We start from the raw sequence: 20,284 nt of genomic DNA, 5'->3' as shown, positions 1-20,284 counted from the left end.
AGTGGTGCCCTGATATAACACATTCATATAGTTATATAATGTTAGCAAACATTTGCTGTCTCGAAATGGTAACGTGTGTTTTTCACATGTTTGATCTTTCACGTGTACTTTTTTGCGTTTGTTTCCAGTGCTTGTTGACGTCCGCCTCCTTCAGATATAGAGTAGAACAAGAGTATATGTAATTGTATTGGTGTATGCTGCCCCCTTCAGTCCTGGGATGAATTGCAGGATTGATACATAAACTGCCTGACCCACTGCCCCACAGCAACAGTTGCCCAAAGGCATGTTACATTTTAAGATAACCCCAGAATAATACAGAGAAAACCCCAAATATCAGATGACAATAAAGACGTCCAACAGTGAGCGTCTAACGTGGAACTCCGTCAGTCATGGATCGGTGTCCAAGCAGTGTGGGACCATCTAGACTGGGAACGGGACAAAAACAGTCAAAACATCCAATTAAGTGTCACTGAATTAAGACTTCTGCTCGGTGATTCTGAGCCGCTCATCCAGCTCCTCGAAGTTTAAAGACAACAATCACCACAGGAGCTTTGACTCGACAGAAACGACTGCTTGTTAAGTTCGAAAAGTCAAGTGACGCTTGAGCACAAAGACGCCAAACGATTTATTTTAACATCATAACTGTTCTGTCGGAGTGGCGGGGATGGAGGGAACAAGCCTGAATTTGTTTGTGTTTCCAACCTACATCACCCCCGTCACATCATCACATTCTCCTCTCCCTCACAGTCTTAGTGCTAAACAATGAGTCCTTTGTGCTGTCAGAAGCCTCGACCTGCAGCCTCTCTCTTCAGCTTCCATTAACTCACACTAAAACAGAGAAAAACAGCCAAGACTCTAAGCCGATTATGTTTGCAGATGATTCACTTATGCAGATACAATTACTCAGAATCAGGAGAATTAATTAAAAGAGTCTCTTAGCAGATACAGGAAAAAAAAAACAACAAATTGAGGCTTTGCCAGAATGTCCTTATATGGCTTTGTGTTAGCCCACATACTGGAACTGCGCTCATACATAATGACCAGCTCAGAGCTGTAACAGCTTTAAGAGTTACTGTTGCATTTTTTTCTCGTTTCAGTCCGAAGTGTCGTGGATACCCAACAAACACTACTCAGGTATTTACGGCTTGATGAAGCTGACGCTAACCAAAGCTTTGCCCTCCGACCTGTCGAAGGTCATCGTCCTGGACACAGACATCACCTTCGCTACGGACATCGCTGAACTCTGGGGCATTTTTAGGAAGTTTACTGGTGAGATCCTCAAACCTGACATTGACAAAAAAATTGCGTGCTCAACTCCAAAAAGTCAGCCGGTGCTGACAGAAATGTCAAACTATAAATGAGAAATTTGTCAAATTCCAAAACTTGGAATGGTGCGTAAAATATAAATAAAGCCAGAACCCAACAATTTGCAAATGTCATAAAGCCATATTTTATTTACATGGCACGCTATACCACATTTAAAATGAGGCAATGTTAGCCCATTTTGACTTTTATGGCAGCAGGACATGTTTACCGCACTGTAGCATTCGGTCTCTTTGTAACAACAGCTGCCAGTTCCACAGATGCTAATGCACCGCCCTACAATCGAAGATCCGGGCTTTTGAACTGAGTGCTGATAACAAGCCAGCTGACCGATTTCCTCTTTAGTCCGGAGGATGTGTTGACTATGTGGTGTGGCTGTAGCTCAGGAGGTTGAGCAGGTTATCTGCTAATTGGAAGGTTGGTGTTCGATCCCCGTCTTAGCCCAAGTTGCTCTCTGATCTATCCATCGGAGTGTTAATGTGTCTGAATGTTTGATAGAAAACACTTAAAAAGAAAAGAGTGCTTGGGTAAATGAGGCAAGTTGTATAAAGAGTTGTGAGTGCTCAGAGTAGAAAAGCACTAAGAACCGTTTCTCTTCATATGGCCAAAGAATTTTTCACTTTGCCACAGTCCTTTTTAAGTAAACTGTGAGCCGGAGAAGACTTCAGTGTTTCCGGATCATGTTCACGTCTTTGCGTTTCTGGATGGCACCGGACATTTGGTCCTTCCACACAGATTTCTCCAGAGTCACACAATCGCTTGATGATATTATGTACTCTAGACACAATTTTCCATCGAGGAACATTATTCTGAAATTGTTCCACAAAGAATTTGAAGACAGAGTTTTTACAGATTTGTGAACCTCTCTGCTTCTCTTTTTTATGCCATGTTAAAGACCTGTTGCCAATTAGCCTAATTAGTTACAAAATGTTCTTTTGTTGCCATCAATTTCAAAATGAGCTATTTTTTTTCATGAAATAATAAAATATCTCAATTTAAAGTTTTTGTTTTCTGTGTGCTACTGTGAATAAAACGTGGGTTTATGAAAATTTCAAATCAATGCTGTTTTTATTTTTAGGACTGCTGTGTACCATCACACGTAGTGAAAACCATCAATAAGTTACTGTTACTGAAAATCACCTCAAGCAGACCACAGACGTACGGATGTATCTGTGGGTTTTAGATGCATTAGCGGGCAGACGCTGCCAGCAGAGTGACTGCTGTTTAGTATGTGAAGCCTCGATATCAGTTATCAAATAAGAAATTAGAATTTTTTTAAAACTAGCTGAATGAATGATGAAAGCAGTTGGTTACTGTGAACACTGACGCTCGTTTAAGTTTATTATGTTTGTGAACTGTTGAGGGGAAAAACTTGTTGAAAAAGAAGAATGAAATGTTTGCTCCTCAGCTGATGGTTGTTTCACTCACAGATAAGCAGGTGATTGGTCTGGTGGAGAATCAGAGTGACTGGTACTTGGGCAACTTATGGAAAAACCACAAACCGTGGCCTGCGCTGGGAAGAGGCTTCAACACAGGTAAACGAGTTTTTGATCAAATCTCTGGAGCTGGCAGGTTTGCTCCAAACAGCACAGAACCTGATGTCGTCTCATTGCTAACAGCACAAAGAACCTCAGTGTTTGAAGAGTGAACGTTTAGCCCAAAGTGAACGTTTTTAAGTTAATGTCACATTGTTAGCCAGTGTCCTGCTTCGTGGTTTCAGGCGTCATTCTTCTGTACCTGGAGAGACTGCGGCGAATCGGTTGGGAGCAGATGTGGAGGCTGACGGCAGAGAGGGAACTTATGAGCATGCTCAGTACATCACTTGCTGATCAGGTTAGGGATACCTCCAAACAGGATTGTCAACTCATTACACATTGTTACCATCATCAGTCTGTGGCCTTCACTGTAACTGATTCTGGGTGAGGACTCCTTTGATTGTGACTCCGTCGCCTCGGCGCCCACGTATACAGCTCATCAGTGGCATCATCCTGGCACTGACGAGCTGTTGGTGTTTTACAGTCTTGTGTTTGTTAAACTTTATTGAATTTTTTAAAGACTCTTTTTTTTTTTTGATGTCTTGGAGAGCAGGGCTGCAGAATGAGACCCCGAGGCCACGATGAGTCATGCTTTCACAAATTTGATCCTGTTTACATCATCACAAACATCAGCAGCTCTGATCTATGCATGTCTACAAAGTAATCCTAGTGTTAAAAGGATCGAGGCTCTTGATAAAGCGGTGTGTTGTCTGTGTGCAGGACATATTCAACGCCTTCATAAAGCAGAACCCAGTCCTGGTGCACCAGCTTCCCTGCTTCTGGAACGTTCAGCTGTCTGATCACACGCGCTCCGAGCAGTGTTACACCGAGGTGTCTGACCTCAAGGTACGCCAGCTCGCACCATCAGGTTTGTCGTTTGCTGCCACAGGCTGCCGTCAGGCTGAGTAGCAGAAACTTGCAATCGTGGCTCAAGAGTTGGGAGTTCGCCTTGTAATCGGAAGGTTGCCGGTTCGAGCCTCAGCTTGGACAGTCTCGGTCGTTGTGTCCTTGGGCAAGACACTTCACCCGTTGCCTACTGGTGGTGGTCAGAGGGTCCAGTGGCGCCAGTGTCCGGCAGCCTCGCCTCTGTCAGTGCGCCTCAGAGTGGCTGTGGCTACAATGTAGCTTGCCATCATCAGTGCTTGAATGTGTGTGTGAATGGGTAGATGACTGGATGTGTAAAGCGCTTTGGGGTCCTTAAGGACTAGAAAAGCGCTATACAAATACAAGCCATTTACCATTTGTTATGGTTTCAGGTGATCCACTGGAACTCTCCTAAGAAGCTCCGCGTCAAAAACAAACACGTGGAGTTCTTCAGGAACCTCTATCTGACCTTCTTGGAGTATGATGGAAACCTGCTGAGACGGGAACTGTTCGGCTGCCCGACGCAGGCCAGTCCAGAGAGCGTCAAGGTTGGCGCACACACACACACACACACACACACACGGGCGATATTTGTGACAGTAGCAAACATCTGAGAGTAATCATTTAACATTGGGGGAAAATATTTCAAACATCACTCAAACTGTGTCAGGCAGGAAACAATAACATCCACCTGTTTTCTTATTGTCCAGTTCAGGGCTGTGCCGAGCTGAGGTCAGCTGATCTGTCTCTACTTCACTTTGTGGCCTTTGCTGAGTAATATTGTACGGGGGCAGCGTTGTGGTTTCCACTGTTGCCTAAAGTATCTAGTAGTAGTAGTAGTGAAGTTTATTTGTTAAATATTTATGATGTTACCTGTCAGCTAAACACATGTGCATATATCGTTTTCCAGTCGATTCCCATGAGATTAGTCTGCAGGACAAATCTTGTTTGCAATATGTTTTTATCTTTTGTTTTGGTTTTTTTTGATAAAGGAGGGTGTTTGGGGAAGAAAGAGAGAGCTAGGACAGACAGAGACAGAACATATTTTTTGTGCCACTGGTTTATGTCCGACAATATTTTCACGGACCAGCCTTTAAGGTGTTGCGTATAAATACAACAAAATAGATTTTAGATTTATTCATAACACTCGGGAAAAGATCCAGGAAAACCGAGTTAACAATAAAAAACATTAAAAAAATAATGATAAAAACCCTGAAAACCATAAATTTCACACCCGAGCCTTAACACACACACCGAGCCGACAGGCTAGCAGATGACTCCGGCAAGACCAGAGGTGGAGGTTTGTGCATTTATATTAACAACGCTTGGTGCATGAACTCCACTACTACTGGGAGTCACTGCTCACCTAATGCGGAGTTTTTAATGGTCAAATGCGGACCTCATTATCTCCCCAGAGAACTCACTTCGATCATACTCACTGCAGTTTATATCCCCCCTGACGCTAATGCTAGGTCGGCCATGAAAGAACTTTCTGCAGCCATTAACAAACACCAGAATAAACACCCCGAGGCTGCTTTTATTGTTGCTGGCGACTTCAACCACACCAACTTAAAGACAGTCCTCCCCAGATTCCACCAACATGTCTCCTGCCACACCAGAGGAGACAAGACTTTAAACCATGTTTATTCCAACCTGGCTGGAGCCTACAAAGCCACACCCCTCCCCCACATTGGACAATCGGACCATCTCTCCCTGTTCCTCACACCTCGGTATTCACCACTCATCCAACGTGTAAAACCTGCTGTGAGGACAATTAAAGTGTGGCCAGCGGGGACAGACGCAGTGCTCCAGGACAGATTTAAAAACACAGACTGGAATATGTTCACCCACACAGACCTGTACCAGTACACCTCATCTGTACTGGATTACATCTCCAAAACCACAGACAGTGTCACCACCCAGAAACGGATCACCATGTACCCCAACCAGAAGCCTTGGATGAACCGGGATGTTCGTCTCCTCCTGAAGGCCCGCAACACCGCCTTTAGGTCAGGAGATGCACATGCCTGCAGTACAGCCATGGCTAATCTAAAGAAGGGCATCAAAAAAGCCAAACACCACTACAAAAAGAAGGTAGAAGAACACTTCTCCAAGTCCAACCGCATGTGGCAAGGACTCCAGACCATTACAGACTACAGGACCACCAAACCCTCCCCCGCATCCTCTGATGTCTCCTTCCTCAACGAGCTCAACAACTTTTATGCTCGTTTTGAGCGAGGGAACCCCACAACCACAACCAAAGCAAACGTGACGCCAGACCACCAACCTCTGACTCTCTCCCCCACTGATGTAGGAGCGGTGCTGAGCAGGATCAATGTCCACAAGGCTGCAGGCCCTGATGGCATCCCCGGGCGTGTTCTCAGAGCGTGTTCTGGGGAGCTTGCAGGAGTGCTGACAGACATATTCAATCTGTCCTTGGCCCACGCTGTGGTACCGGCCTGCTTCAAATCCACCTCCATCGTCCCGATACCCAAAAACTCTAACCCATCAAGCCTCAACGACTACCGCCCAGTAGCACTCACCCCCATCATCACTAAGTGCTTAGAGCAGCTGGTCCTAGCACACTTCAAATCCTGTCTCCCCCCCACCCTGGACCCCCACCAATTCGCATACTGCCAGAACAGGAGCACAGAGGATGCAGTCTCCATCGCACTGCACTCTGTCCTCTCACACCTGGACAACAACAACACCTACGCCGAATAATGTAAGATGGCGCTGGAGTGACGGCAGCCTTTCCAAGTAGCTCTGCAACACCGCACTTTTTCTTAACTTTTAACTTTTTTTAGACTAGGCTTTCAAACTTTATTTCACCTTCCTCTAGTTACTGTACTTCTACCTCTTAGATATAGCGATACAAGATGGATAATGCACTTTTTAAAACTTCTGGAACCAGCTCCTTCATCTACTCGAGAGCGGAGCTGCTGGCTCTAAGAACAAAGGGACAGACCGGCATGCGACACAACATCCCGGCTGAGATAAAGAGGAGCTACAGAGGCTGCAAGGCTGGAGCGAGGAAAGCGGATCACCGGAGGCGATTCAAACCATCAATCCAGACAGTGATAATGGGCAACGTGAACTCGCTACCGAATAAAATGGACGAACTGTGCGCTCTGAACAACCGCCACAGGCTAACGTAGACCTATGCGGTTTCACATCCGTGAGAGCCGATAGGGACACGCAGGCCAGCGGAAAAAGCAGAGGTGGGGGACTCATTGTCTACGTTAACAACAGATACTGCAACCCCGGACACGTCTCCGTTAAAGTTTCGGTATGCCGTCCGGACCTGGAGCTGCTAGCTGTTAGCTTGCGGCCATATTATCTACCTCGGGAGTTCAGTCATGTGATCTGTGTGTGTGTTTACATCCCTCCGAAGGGCGACGCAACAGCTGCCTGTGAGAAAATACACACAGTCACAGCAAGACTTCAGACACAAAACCCAGAGGCTTTCATTATTATATCTGGAGACTTTAATCATGCCACACTGGATTCTACTCTGGCTGCTTTTCACCAGTTTGTGAACTGTCCCACAAGGAGCAACAGGACAATTGACCTACTGTATGCTAATGTGAGAGATGCATACACAGCCACCCCCCTCCCCCCACTAGGGAAGTCAGACCACAACCTGGTTTGCCTACAGCCACAATACACACCCCTCGTCCAAAGGCAGCCTGTCACAACACGCTCCATCAGGAGATGGACCCCAGAAAAAGAGGATGCTCTGAGAGACTGTTATGACACCACAGACTGGGACGTGCTTCTGAGCCCACATGGTGAGGACATAGAGGGGGCGACACACTGTCTTACAGACTACCTCAACTTTTGTGTGGACACGGTCGCCCCTGCTAAGACGGTACGGTGTTACCCTAATAACAAACCTTGGGTAACACAGGAAGTCAAAGCTGTCCTCAACATGAAGAAGAAGGCTTTCAGGAGCAAAGTGAAGGAGGAGATGAAAGCAGCACAGCGGGAGGTGAAACGCTGCCTGAGGGAAGCAAAGGACACCTACAGGAGGAAGGTGGAGCAGAAGTTGGAGAGGAACAATATGAGGGAGGTCTGGAATGGGGTGAAAACCATCACAGGCCACAACACCAAGAACAGCACAGTGGGGGGGACTGTGGAGAAGGCAAACGAACTCAACAACTTCTTCAACAGGTTTGACCAGCCCACAACCCCCCCACCCTCACCCTCACCTTTACTACAGAGCCCTCTCCCCACTCTCCTACCTCCCTTGCTTCCCCCCCTTCCTGACACTATGATGACACCCCCCTCCTCCAACCCCTCTCTCAACAGCAGGACATCTCCCCTCCTCCTTCCAATCATCTCCCAGTGTCACAGTGGATCAGGTCAGGAGACAACTGAGGAAGCTTCGCCCCAGAAAGGCAGCAGGTCCGGACAAGGTGTGTCCGAGGATGCTAAAGGCGTGTGCTGCTGAACTTGGGGAGCCGCTACAACGAGTCTTCAATCTCAGTCTGCGACTGGGGAGAGTGCCCGCCCTATGGAAGACATCCTGCATCGTCCCGGTCCCCAAAAGGAACCGGCCCAATGAGCTGAATGACTTCCGACCGGTGGCACTGACATCACATCTTATGAAGACTCTAGAGCGGCTCTTCCTCAACCTCCTCCGACCACAGGTACAACATGCCCAGGACCCACTACAGTTCGCCTACAAGGTGGGTGTCGGAGTGGAGGATGCCATCCTGTACCTCCTGCATAGAGCCCACTCACACCTCGATGGGGGAAAAGGCACGGTCAGGATCCTGTTTCTTGACTTTTCCAGTGCCTTTAATACCATCCGGCCCTGTCTGCTCCAGGAGAAACTGAACAGGATGGAGGTGGACCCCTGCCTGGTGGCTTGGATCTCCGACTACCTCACCGACAGGCCACAGTACGTCAGGCTGAAGGACATCACGTCTGACACTGTGGTCAGCAGCACAGGAGCACCACAGGGAACTGTGCTGTCCCCTCTATTCACCCTGTACACCTCTGACTTCTGCTACAACTCTGAATTATGCCACATTCATAAGTTTGCAGACGACACAGCCATCATGGGGTGTATCTGGGATGACCAGGAAGAGGAGTACAGAAGTCTGGTGAGGAACTTTGTCACATGGAGTCACACAAACCACCTGCAACTCAACACCTCAAAGACTAAGGAACTGGTTGTGGACTTCGGGAGGTCCAGAGCAGGTCCACTGCCGGTTCAGATAGAGGGGAAGGAGGTGGAGGTGGTCAACAAGTACAAGTACCTCGGGCTGTGGGTGGACAACAAACTGGACTGGTCATGCAACACAGAGCACCTGTACAAAAAAGCCCAAAGCCGACTGTACTTCCTCAGGAGGCTGAGGTCTTTTAACATCTGCAGGAAGCTCCTGAGGATGTTTTACCAGTCGGTGGTTGCTGGAGTACTTTTCTATGCTGTGGTGTGCTGGGGGAGCAGCACAGCAAAGAAGGACTCATCTGACACTCTGGTGTCAGTGGCAGAGAAAAGGACACTAAAGAAACTGCTGGACATTATGGACAATGCTGGGCATCCTCTGCACACGGCCATAAACAACCAGAAGAGTCTGTTCAGTGACAGGTTGCTTCTCCCAAAGACAAGAACCAACAGACTTAAAAACTCCTTTGTCCCACGCGCCATCAAACTGTTTAACTCCTCTCTGGAGGGGAGAGGGAGGGGAAACAGGAGGACAAAGGAGGGGGGAACAACTAAGCTGTAGTGCCTCTTCTCTTCACTGTGCAATACCTTTTGTGCAATACTTTTTGTTAATAATCAGCGGTGCAATAGACTCCATACTTGAAATGTGCAATTCACTTGTATTTTTATTTTTATTTTTATTCCTATTTATTCTATTTATCCCCCTTGTATATTTTATCTATATATGTCTTTGTTTTTATATATGTGTGTATATATATATATATATATATAATATTCTTAACTCTGCAACTTCTGTCGGTGCTGTGCTTTTTGGAAAAACAAATTTCCCAGAGGAACCCACCCGAGGGATTAATAAAGTTTTATCTAATCTAATCTCTAATCTAATCTACGCCAGAATGCTGTTTATAGACTTCAGTTCAGCATTCAATACAATCCTCCCCTCACAACTCATCAGGAAACTGACAGACCTGGGCATCAGTTCCCTCATCTGCAAATGGTTACTGGACTTCCTGACCAACCACCCCCAACATGTCCGGCTGGATAACCGCTGCTCATCTACAATCACAATGAACACCAGTGTACCACAAGGCTGTGTGATGAGCCCTTTCCTCTACTCCCTCTTCACCCACGACTGCAGACCTGCCGGTGGTTCCAACTCCATCATTAAGTTTGCAGATGACACCACGGTGACCTACAGGGAGGAGGTGGATTGTCTGGCTGAGTGGTGCGACACAAACAACCTGCTGCTTAACACTGAGAAGACCAAGGAGCTCATCGTGGACTACAGGAGGAATGCTGACCCACATCCACCCATCCACATTAAGGGGACGGCTGTGGAGCGTGTGAGCAGCTTCAAGTTCCTGGGAGTCCACATCTCCGAGGATCTGATCTGGACAACCAACTGCTCCAAGCTGGTCAAGAAGGCTCACCAGCGCCTCTTCTTCTTGAGGACTCTGAGGAAGAACCACCTGTCCTCAGACATCCTGGTGAACTTCTATCGCTGCACCATCGAGAGCATCCTGACCAACTGTATAACAGTTTGGTACGGGAACTGCTCTGTCTCGGACCGGAAGGCGTTGCTGAGGGTCATGAAAACTGCCCAGCGCATCGCCGGAGCACCACTTCCTGCCATAAAGGACATCTACAGGAAAGAAGATATATCTATATCATGGCTAAAGCACTTCTGGATGGATGCAAACTGCATTTCGTTGCCCTGTACCTATGGCATGTGCAATGACAATAAAGTTGAATTCTATTCTATTCTATTCTATTCTATACTAATGACAAACGACTCACGGACTGGTACCAGTCGGTGGCTTGGGGGTTGGGGACCGTTGGGTTAGAAGATAAAGGAAATTGAAAATGACATTTAACTGTTGTAACTGTGTGTACTTTTGCTCAGCTACAAAAGGCTCTGGAGGAGCTGGACGAGGACGATCAGTGTTACGACTTCCGTCGAGAGCGACTGACAGTGCACCGAGTTCACCTGTATTTCCTGCAGTATGACTACACGCCCACTGAGGACAACACTGACATCACTCTGGTGGCCCAGCTCTCCATGGACAGGTACTGAACCCGTGTACTGTAATCGTCTCCTGGCGTGGATCTGTGTGCTTTAAAATGTGTGAAATGACCGTGTGTGCGTGCTACAGGCTGCAGATGCTGGAGGCCATCTGTAAGCACTGGGAAGGCCCCATCAGCCTAGCTCTCTACATGTCTGACGCTGAGGCTCAGCAGTTCCTGCGTTACGCCCAGGCCTCCGAGGTCCTCAAGAACCGCAAGAACGTGGGTTACCACATTGTCTACAAGGAGGGCCAGTTCTACCCAGTCAACCTGGTGAGGAACGTGGCCCTGAAGAATGCCAACACACCCTACGTGTTCCTGACTGACGTGGACTTCCTGCCAATGTACGGTCTCTATGATTACCTGAGGTAAGTCCGACTGTCCTGTTGTAAGAAAACCTTTTCATGGCTTGTTTTTTTTTTTTTTTTTTGGAGAGTGTTACATACAGATGTGGTGTTATAACTGTACTTTTGATACCCTTAGCTTACCACTGACTAAAATAAAATAGAGTAATGATCTCTGAGGCGTACACCTTGACTTTCCGCTGTGCTTAGAGGTTGTAATGCTGCGCTGTGACATCCGTTGGTTCTGCGCTGACTCATTTTCCTTATTGCTGCGAGTGGAAGCGGTGTTTGCTCCTCAGTGAGGACGCTCTCCTGCTACACAAGATGAACTGAAAACAAGAGTAAAAATATTTTAACACTACTTAAAATTATTATTGGACAAAGAAGAGATGACATTTCCCTCCTTTCCACCAGGATATTCCTGCCATGATTCGGTCTAGGTTTTCTGTCTATTTGCCAATTCATTGCGAGTGTTTTTGACTCGCTTATATCCGCCTAATAGGAGGCGCACTGATCACAAAGTGCTGTGTAGTCTGAGCCCAGCATTAGAGGTGAGTCATGAGTCCTGCATAAAATCCTTTTGGAGTCGTTTTCCTAACCAAGAACCAAAAATCATTCATTATTCATTATTTATGGCATTTCTGGATGTTTTACTTACTTTGAACTTTCAGACTGCAAACCTGTTTTTGAGGGTTTAGTCATCCCTGTTGGTAGATACGTGCTGCTTTAGCTGCCTCTCACTTCCTGTTTGCTGCTGCAGAAAGTCGGTGGTGCAGATGGACATGGCTCACACAAAGAAGGCTCTGGTGGTTCCAGCTTTCGAGACCCTTCGTTACCGTCTGTCCTTCCCCAAATCCAAAGCCGAGCTGCTCTCCATGCTGGACATGGGGACTCTCTACACCTTCAGGTTTCTAATTACGACCCAAAATGAACTTTTCTGATCAGTCGATGATGATTGGAGCATTATTTAACTGGCAATGTCTCCTTCTTCCTGCCTGTCACAGGTATCATGTGTGGCCAAAGGGTCACGCGCCTACCAACTATGCCAAATGGCGAACGGCCACCACGCCCTATAAGGTGGAGTGGGAGCCAGACTTTGAGCCGTACGTTGTGGTGAGAAGAGAATGTCCCGAGTACGACCAGCGCTTTGTGGGTTTTGGCTGGAACAAGGTGTCCCATATCATGGAGCTGGATGCACAGGTAAACGTGCTCATGTACACAATAATCTGGTCAAAGATGGCAGGGGAAGAACGACTGGGTGGGGTGGGGGGATAGTAATCAGTTATAAACCGATTTAAGAGTAAATCCTTTCGTGTTTCTTGCCGATCGCTTGTCAACTCAGATGTCCGTGAAGTTGTCCCGTCCTTAGCAGAAAAGTATAATGTTTCCATGCTTGACTTTCTCTTTCTCCAAACGTGGCACATCGAGTTGATGCTAAAGAGCTTGATTTTGGTTTCATATGACCACACAGCCTTTTCTGAATCATTTGGATTTTTAAACCTAAGTCACGTGCCTCCTTGAACAGGAGGACCTTGCAAGCGCTGCTAGATATCAGTCCAGTGTGGTGTTCTTGGTGTCTGTGGTCCACCATCTTTCTCATGATCATCTTCACCCCATGAGGCAAGAGCTCATGTGGAGCTCCAGACAGAGGGGAGAGTGATGGTCGTTTTATATTTCTTCCATTTCTGATTAATCGCCTTCTCATCAAGCTTCTTGCTGATGGTCTTTGGTCTGTGCCTCATATGCATAATGTATAATGTAATTAAATTTAATTGCAGTTGTAATCTGTGTGTCACATGAGCTCACAGTCAGTATGTGGGAGTCTGGCTGGGCTGTAGGATCTCAGATGCTTGTTTTACTCAGTGTCATATAAATGTCATATAAATTATTGTGTGCCTATTGTGTGTAATGTAATGATTGAGCAACTTCACAGCAACATTCATGTGCTTTTTTTAAAATAAGGCAACAGTCCTACTATATTACAGAGAGTACCCCACTGATCCCCTATGAGCAGGATCCTTAGTGGGAAGGAGGAAGTCTCTTTTAATATTTAATATTACTTTCCAGTATCAGCTGATGGGGCAGCACGGTGGCACGGTGGTTAGCACTGTTGCCGCACAGCAAGAAGGTCCTGAGTTCAATTCCAACATCAGGCCGGGATCTTTCTGTGTGGAGTTTGCATGTTCTCCCCGTGTTTGCATGGGTTCTCTCCGGGTACTCCGGCTTCCTCCCACCGTCCAAAGACATGCAGCTTGTGGGGATAGGTTAATTGGAAAATCCAAATTGCCATTAGGTGTGAATGTGCGAGTGAATGTGAGTGCGAATGGTTGTCTGTCCCTGTGTGTTGGCCCTGTGACAGACTGGCGACCTGTCCAGGGTGTACCCCGCCTCTCGCCCTATGACAGCTGGGATAGGCTCCAGCGCCCCCCGCGACCCTGAAAAGGATAAGCGGAAGCGAATGGATGGATGGATGGATGGAGTATCAGCTGATGTTTGCTGGAGCCACAGCTGTAAAAGCTGCTGGCCATGATATCAGTTTGGAAACATGAAGGTGATTCAAATCATACATGTGTACAGGGTGGGCCATTTATATGGATACACCGTAATAACATGGGAATGGTTGGTGATATTAAAGTCCTGTTTGTGGCACATTAGTATATGTGAGGGGGCAAACTCCTCAAGATGGGTGGTGACCATGGTGACCATTTAGAAGTCGGCCATCTTGGATACAACTTTTGTTTTTTCAATAGGAATAGGGCCATGTGACACATCACACTTATTGGTAATGTCACAAGAAAAACAATGGTGTGCTTGGTTTCAACGTAACTTTATTCTTTCATTAGTTATTTACAAGTTTCTGACCACTTATAAAATGTGTTCAACGTGCTGCCCATTGTGTTGGATTGTCAAGGCAACCCTCTTCTCCCACTCTTCACACACTGATAGCAACACCGCAGGAGAAATGCCAGTGTTGCCAAAATGTTTTTTCAATAGGAAGAGGGCCATGTGACAGAAAAACAATGGTGTGCTTGGTTTCAACGTAACTTTATTCTTTCATGAGTTATTTACAAGTTTCTCTTTGTTCACAGCCATTGACATGTCGAAGAGGTTAACACGTGAGGAGCGGAATTGTGTTGATATCTGGTGAGCGCAGTAACCGGGTCTTTGCAGCAGATTTCAATGCAAGACACCCTACGAGACCACCAATCTCCGATGCTACAGTTAGCAAACTGCTTGCTAAGTTTCATGAAACTGGTTCAGTGTTGGATTTGCCAAAATCTGGACGCAAGAAAACTGTCACTAATGAAGAAACATCAGTGGCTGTCCTAGCTTCATTCAGCAAGAGCCCACAGCGTAGCACTCGCCGCATGTAACTGGAGAGTGGCATTAGTCGAACATCGGAGGATATTAGCTACTCACAAATGGCACCCTTACAAACTCCAGCTACTGCAGCATCTCAACGAGGATGACCCAGATCGGCGCACAGAATTTGCAGAATGGGCAAAACAAAAATTGGAACAGGACTCTCAGTTCACACAGAAGATTTTGTTCAGTGATGAGGCAAACTTATGTGTATGGTGAAGTTAACAAACAAAACCACCGCTATTGGTCTGACACTAACCCACATTGGATGGATCCCTCCAAGACTGTTGGAACAACAAAAGTGATGGTTTGGTGTGGTACATGGGGTACAACGGTAGTTGGTCCATTCTTGGTCAAAGGTCCAAGAATGGTCATCGTCCTTTGACTACGATGACCTGGATGACTGAGAACCTTCATAGACACCTGGGTCCATTCTTCATCAATGGAAACCTCAAGGCCACTGGATATTTGAAATTGCTACATGATGATGTGTTTCCCTCTTTATGCACTGAAGCTGGCACGTTCCCTGAGTTTTTCCAGCAAGATGGTGCACCACCACATTATGGGTGCCAGGTCCGAGCATTCCTAGATCAACAGTTTCCTGGAAAGTGAATTGGTCGTCGTGGGCCAGTTGAATGACCCCCAAGGTCTCCCGATCTGACCCCCTTAGACTTTTATCTTTGGGGTCATCTGAAGGCAATTGTCTATGGTGTGAAGATACGAGATGTGCAGCACCTGAAACTACAGATACTGGATGCCTGTGCTGGCATTTCTCTTACGGTGTTGCTATCAGTGTGTGAAGAGTGGGAGAAGAGGGTTGCATTGACAATCCAACACAATGGGCAGCACATTGAACACATTTTATAAGTGGTCAGAAACTTGTAAATAACTCATGAAAGAATAAAGTTACGTTGAAACCAAGCACACCATTGTTTTTCTTGTGACATTACCAAGAAGTTTGATGTGTCACATGGCCCTCTTCCTATTGAAAAAACAAAAGTTGTATCCAAGATGGCCGACTTCTAAATGGCCACCATGGTCACCACCCATCTTGGGAGTTTGCCCCCTCACATATACTAATGTGCCACAAACAGGACTTTAATATCACCAACCATTCCCATGTTATTACGGTGTATCCATATAAATGGCCCACCCTGTAGATCACTGTCACAACATCGTTCGTTTTAGTTCAAAGGCTTTATGGTTTATGGTGGTGTAGTCGGCCGAATTTTTGTCAGTTCAGCCTTTTATATTATGTTTAACCCGAGTTCCCACCCAGTCAGCTGGAGGGTAACAGGCATCTCCGAAAACGTTAGAGCACTTATGCAAATATGTGATGTCTTGATAAATCAAGCCAATATTTGAAGTTTACACAGAAACATTCTCGCATGAAAATATCTTAAAAGTTTATTTTGTGACCCAGAAAGAGTAATATTTCAAACTCCGCCACTGCCTTGTTTGAGTTTTGGACGAAATGTATTCTGGGATATTGCATTTCGTCATTTCCAGCTGATTGGAGACCAGAACAGCAATCAGATATTTTTGCATCCAACTCTGTGATTGGCTGGTTTTGTGGCACAAATATAACTGTAGAGAAAGAGTTGAGCGCGCACGAGCAGAAATGTTGAGAGTGCGAGCAACACATTGCGAGTGAGCACAAATGCAAAAACTGAGCGAGAGGGGCTGCTATTGTGTGTGTGTGGATAATAGCAAACACTGAAATACATTTTTTGCACGCAGCAATGAATTTTGTTGACTCAAATTTAGCTTTTCTTCGCTCAAAATAAATTTCTCCTCAAAATGCAACACTTGCACCTGCAATTTTTTTTTACATGCACTCAGAATAGTGGCACAAAAATAACGCCATATTTTAAAAGGAAAAAGACTTCCAGCAGAACCAAAACCATGCTCCTCGTGGGAGATAACGTACAGTTTATGCATCCCAGAAGCTGGGAAATGACTGTGTTCCAGCAGCCATCTAACCATGATGCAGTGTGGAGCCTAAATCTAAAATGAAGCATTGTCCACATCCATTCACCATAGCAACCACTATTGTGGAGCAATGTGTGTTTGTGTTTGAGATTTAATATGAATTTCTGTGTAATGGGAAAGATTTGCAATTTTTTACCAATTGATCACAGTTAATTGCCATATTGTCACAAAGAGATTGCATGTAATTGCAAACAGATGAACTCCAGGTTATTGCCATTTTATCACCTTCTTGTTGCAGACCTGGGCAACCAAAGATTGCAAGTTCAGTGTACACACTCACGATAATTTTGGTCATCATTTTTGGCTTTTCCCCCACGTGACTGTAGCATAAAATTAATATTCTTAAAGGGTGTATTTAACCCGTCCCATCGTGTTTTGATAAACTTACCCAAACTGTGAGTGGAGGCTGAAAGCCATTTGAAAATGCATTTGTTCTCCATTTATCATCTCTTTCTTCTTTTCAGGAGTATGACTTGATGGTCCTGCCGAATGCTTTCATGATCCACATGCCCCACGCTCCCAGCTTCGACATCTCTAAGTTTCGCTCCAGCTCCAGCTACCGCAACTGTCTGAACACCCTGAAGGATGAGTTCCACCAGGATCTGTCCAGGAAGTATGGCTCTGCAGCTCTCAAGTACCTCACTGCCCAGAGAAACATCTAGAAAGTAGACTTGTTAAGAGCAGCTCTGTCAGCCCTGCGAGCTCCGACGTGTACTGACGCTGGAGGGGCTTGGAGTGTATCGAGTGTGGATATAAGCTTTACAGCCCTTTTGAGCATCCCCGGGCTCCTGTGCATTAATTCTCCAGTCGACTGCAACTCGGAGTGACTGAGGACCGGACGCAGAGACGAAAACCAAAACAGGACAGCACAGCTGCGGATTTGTAACGCGGGACTCTGACACGGCCGAAGGGGACAATAGACGAGAGTGGAAACTGATGGGACTAGCTTTAAGGCGAGGAAACAACAACCATATTCTTACAATTTGTTCTGACAATCAGGGCTTTTTTCAAGCAGACACACAGTGAACCAGTCGATCTCCACGGATATTTGGATATTCGGATATTTGGCACCTGGGGGAAAAACTTCCGACATTAGGAATCATATTTGGGAGGCACGTCGAACTGGAGAAAGATTTAAGCCTTATCACTTTCCTGATATTTACTAAGATATTTAATATTTTCTTTTCTTTTTTTTTCTTCAGTGCAAATCTGAACCAATGATAGTGAGCATTTGCATTTACAATGTTTTGATTATGGCTTTACACAAGAATCAGTTTTTTTTCTTTCTATATTTTCTGACCTCTTATAAAGAAATCCATAGTGTCCTGGTCAAACGATTTAAGTTTCTTCTGTGGGCTTCAGGGATGTGCTGTGTGTGTGTGTGTGTGTGTGCTGTGTGTGTGTGTGTGACAGAGAGAGAGACGGAACGAGCGATCCAGCTGCATCACTGGGCACGTCTTCAACACGCTTACAGCTCGTCTTCAGTGTCACGCTTGCTTCTGTCTTGCATGTAAAGAGTTGCACAACACGTTCTTTTCATGTTGGAAAAATCTACATTTTTCTCCCATGATTCCTCCCTTGGAAACAGAAAATTATTGATGAGATGTGTCATTACCAATTGGGACCAACTCACACGACCAACACAACACATAATTGTCAGTGATGAGATGAAGCTATTGGCTTTGAAATAAGAGCACGGCGACGGGCAGGAGCTTATTTTTTTGTGCCATTACATTTATAATGTGTCTGAATCACTGGATTGTACGTGCCATCTACTGTGCTGTTTTACCCACTGTTCTGCTGTTTTTGTAAAGTCCAGCTGAAATGTTTCTGCAGCCAAAGTTCAGTTTATTGTTATTCCAACTTTACCTGCAGACTAGAATCTGAAGGATTTCTGCAGTTTGTTGTCAGATTATTCTGATGCAGATCGAGGGGATGTTGAATTATAACAGGAAAAAGAAGCTCCTGTGTCCTCTTCTCTTTGCCAAATTGAATATTTTGCCAAGCTAATTTTACATGAGATTTGAAGCTATTTAAAATGAAACAGCTGACCGGCTAACTCAGAACATGTGCTTGAATTTTTACTGACAGAGAAAAGCAAAGAGTAAAAAAGTAGTGTAGTGTTCCCAACTTTGTGTCATAGCCTGTTACATGATATCAGCGACGGGTCAATGAACCTGGAAACCTCCGCTCTCACAGGAATAACGTTGGTGAGGGGTGGTGCAGTTGGAGAACTACATCCTGCACTGACAACCTTGTGATTGCTTTAGTTAACGCGGTCCCCCGTAGTTTTTTTTGTTGTTGTTGTGAAATGCCAAGTTGCAAACGCTCCCTAACTAACCACTGAGTGATAGTAAAACTATCAGGAGTGCGACACAAACCCGAGAAACTTCAAAGTAAAAGTTGTATTTTTTCAATGAAATGCACAACTTGTACTCTGACACCTGACGTTCTCTGTTTCAGGTCAACCAGAAACCTGACAGTTTCACGATTAGTTAGTGAGTGTTTGCAGACTAGTCTTCCATATGAACTACAGGTGACCATGGCAATCTTCTAGCAACCAAAGAAATGACAGGGTAGTTTTCAGTGCAGCACTCTTTGTGATTAACTTCACTGGGGGACAGCAGTCACCCACCACCAAGCACTCTCCAACCAGTTGGGGAATACTCATTCCTCCTTAATCGACGAGCCTGCAGGCCGGTGTGACTGGAGACGAATTAATGATGTAGTGAAATCAGAGCATGAGGTCACTGGATATCAAGCGCAATTACAGTAAACTTCCTGTCCAGCAATATTTGTTGTTGCATTTGTTTGTAAGGCTTTTAACATCCACCAAACAAAGTTACAGGTAAAAGTCTGACACAAAAGGCTTTTTTTTGTTTTGTTTTATCTGTTACTGGCACAAAAGAGCTTCGGTACATTGACGTCACAGAGAGCAGAGCGGTTTGACGTCTCCAAAAACAGTTTATTTACAACACCGGTGCACAATATATACAGTGAAGGGAAAAAATCCAACTCCAGGGAATCAGGGGGAAGCTCTCTCACACTCGCTCTCGTCTTCTCGCCCAAACTCACACACGCTCACACGGTAGGGAGGTCACAGGCCCAGGAAGGAAAGTCAAATCACGAAATACTAAGCACATGAGCTGGGAGAATCACTAACGTCTGTAGTACAATCATCCAGCGACGAGAAGATCTGTGTTCCAGCCTCAAATAGTGCTTCAGGTGATGACAGCTGATTGTTGTCAGGTGTGTGGGGCAAGGGCGGGAGCCCACAGTGAGCTCCGCCCAGGCAGAGAGAGAGAGAGAGAGAGAGAAAAAACAAAACAAACACATGTAGCCTCGCAGGGCCGGCAGGCACGGAGACCATGACAGTTGAGGCTTCATAAAGTCAAGATGGTTAGTTTTTTTCCCACCGATGCACATTTATTTGCACTTTGCTCAGATGCATTTAGAAAAGTAACAGAGTCGTGAAAGTGCAGCATCAAGAATTAAATACAGTGTGACTGAATATTTAAAAAAAAAAACTAAATATTTTAATGAGGAAGATTATAAGAAATCTGATTTTCTCAAACGATGATGTCCGTTCAGTCTTAAAGTGTGGTTGAGGATGTCATCACGTG

General features: G+C 45.6%; 1 protein-coding gene across 3 annotated transcripts in view; it reads left to right on the top strand.

Moving 5' to 3' along the window:
* Positions 1–19,972, top strand: part of large2 (LARGE xylosyl- and glucuronyltransferase 2) — a 131,388-nt gene extending 111,416 nt beyond the window's left edge. For all 3 annotated transcript variants that reach the window (XM_085161763.1, XM_085161756.1, XM_085161747.1), the window contains 10 exons: positions 1,098–1,269; positions 2,754–2,858; positions 3,044–3,156; positions 3,579–3,704; positions 4,115–4,270; positions 10,802–10,965; positions 11,052–11,330; positions 12,067–12,213; positions 12,311–12,506; positions 17,126–19,972. In XM_085161763.1, coding sequence (XP_085017889.1) covers positions 1,098–1,269; positions 2,754–2,858; positions 3,044–3,156; positions 3,579–3,704; positions 4,115–4,270; positions 10,802–10,965; positions 11,052–11,330; positions 12,067–12,213; positions 12,311–12,506; positions 17,126–17,323 — 1,656 coding nt within the window. In that variant the 3' untranslated portion in view covers positions 17,324–19,972. The remainder of the gene's footprint in view (positions 1–1,097; positions 1,270–2,753; positions 2,859–3,043; positions 3,157–3,578; positions 3,705–4,114; positions 4,271–10,801; positions 10,966–11,051; positions 11,331–12,066; positions 12,214–12,310; positions 12,507–17,125) is intronic.
* Positions 19,973–20,284: the final 312 nt, after the last annotated feature.

Source organism: Neolamprologus multifasciatus, chromosome 1 (genome assembly GCF_963576455.1).
Source record: "Neolamprologus multifasciatus chromosome 1, fNeoMul1.2, whole genome shotgun sequence".
Taxonomy (NCBI): domain Eukaryota; kingdom Metazoa; phylum Chordata; class Actinopteri; order Cichliformes; family Cichlidae; genus Neolamprologus; species Neolamprologus multifasciatus.
Note: the sequence above shows the minus strand (reverse complement) of the source record. Positions and strands in the feature narration are given on the sequence as shown.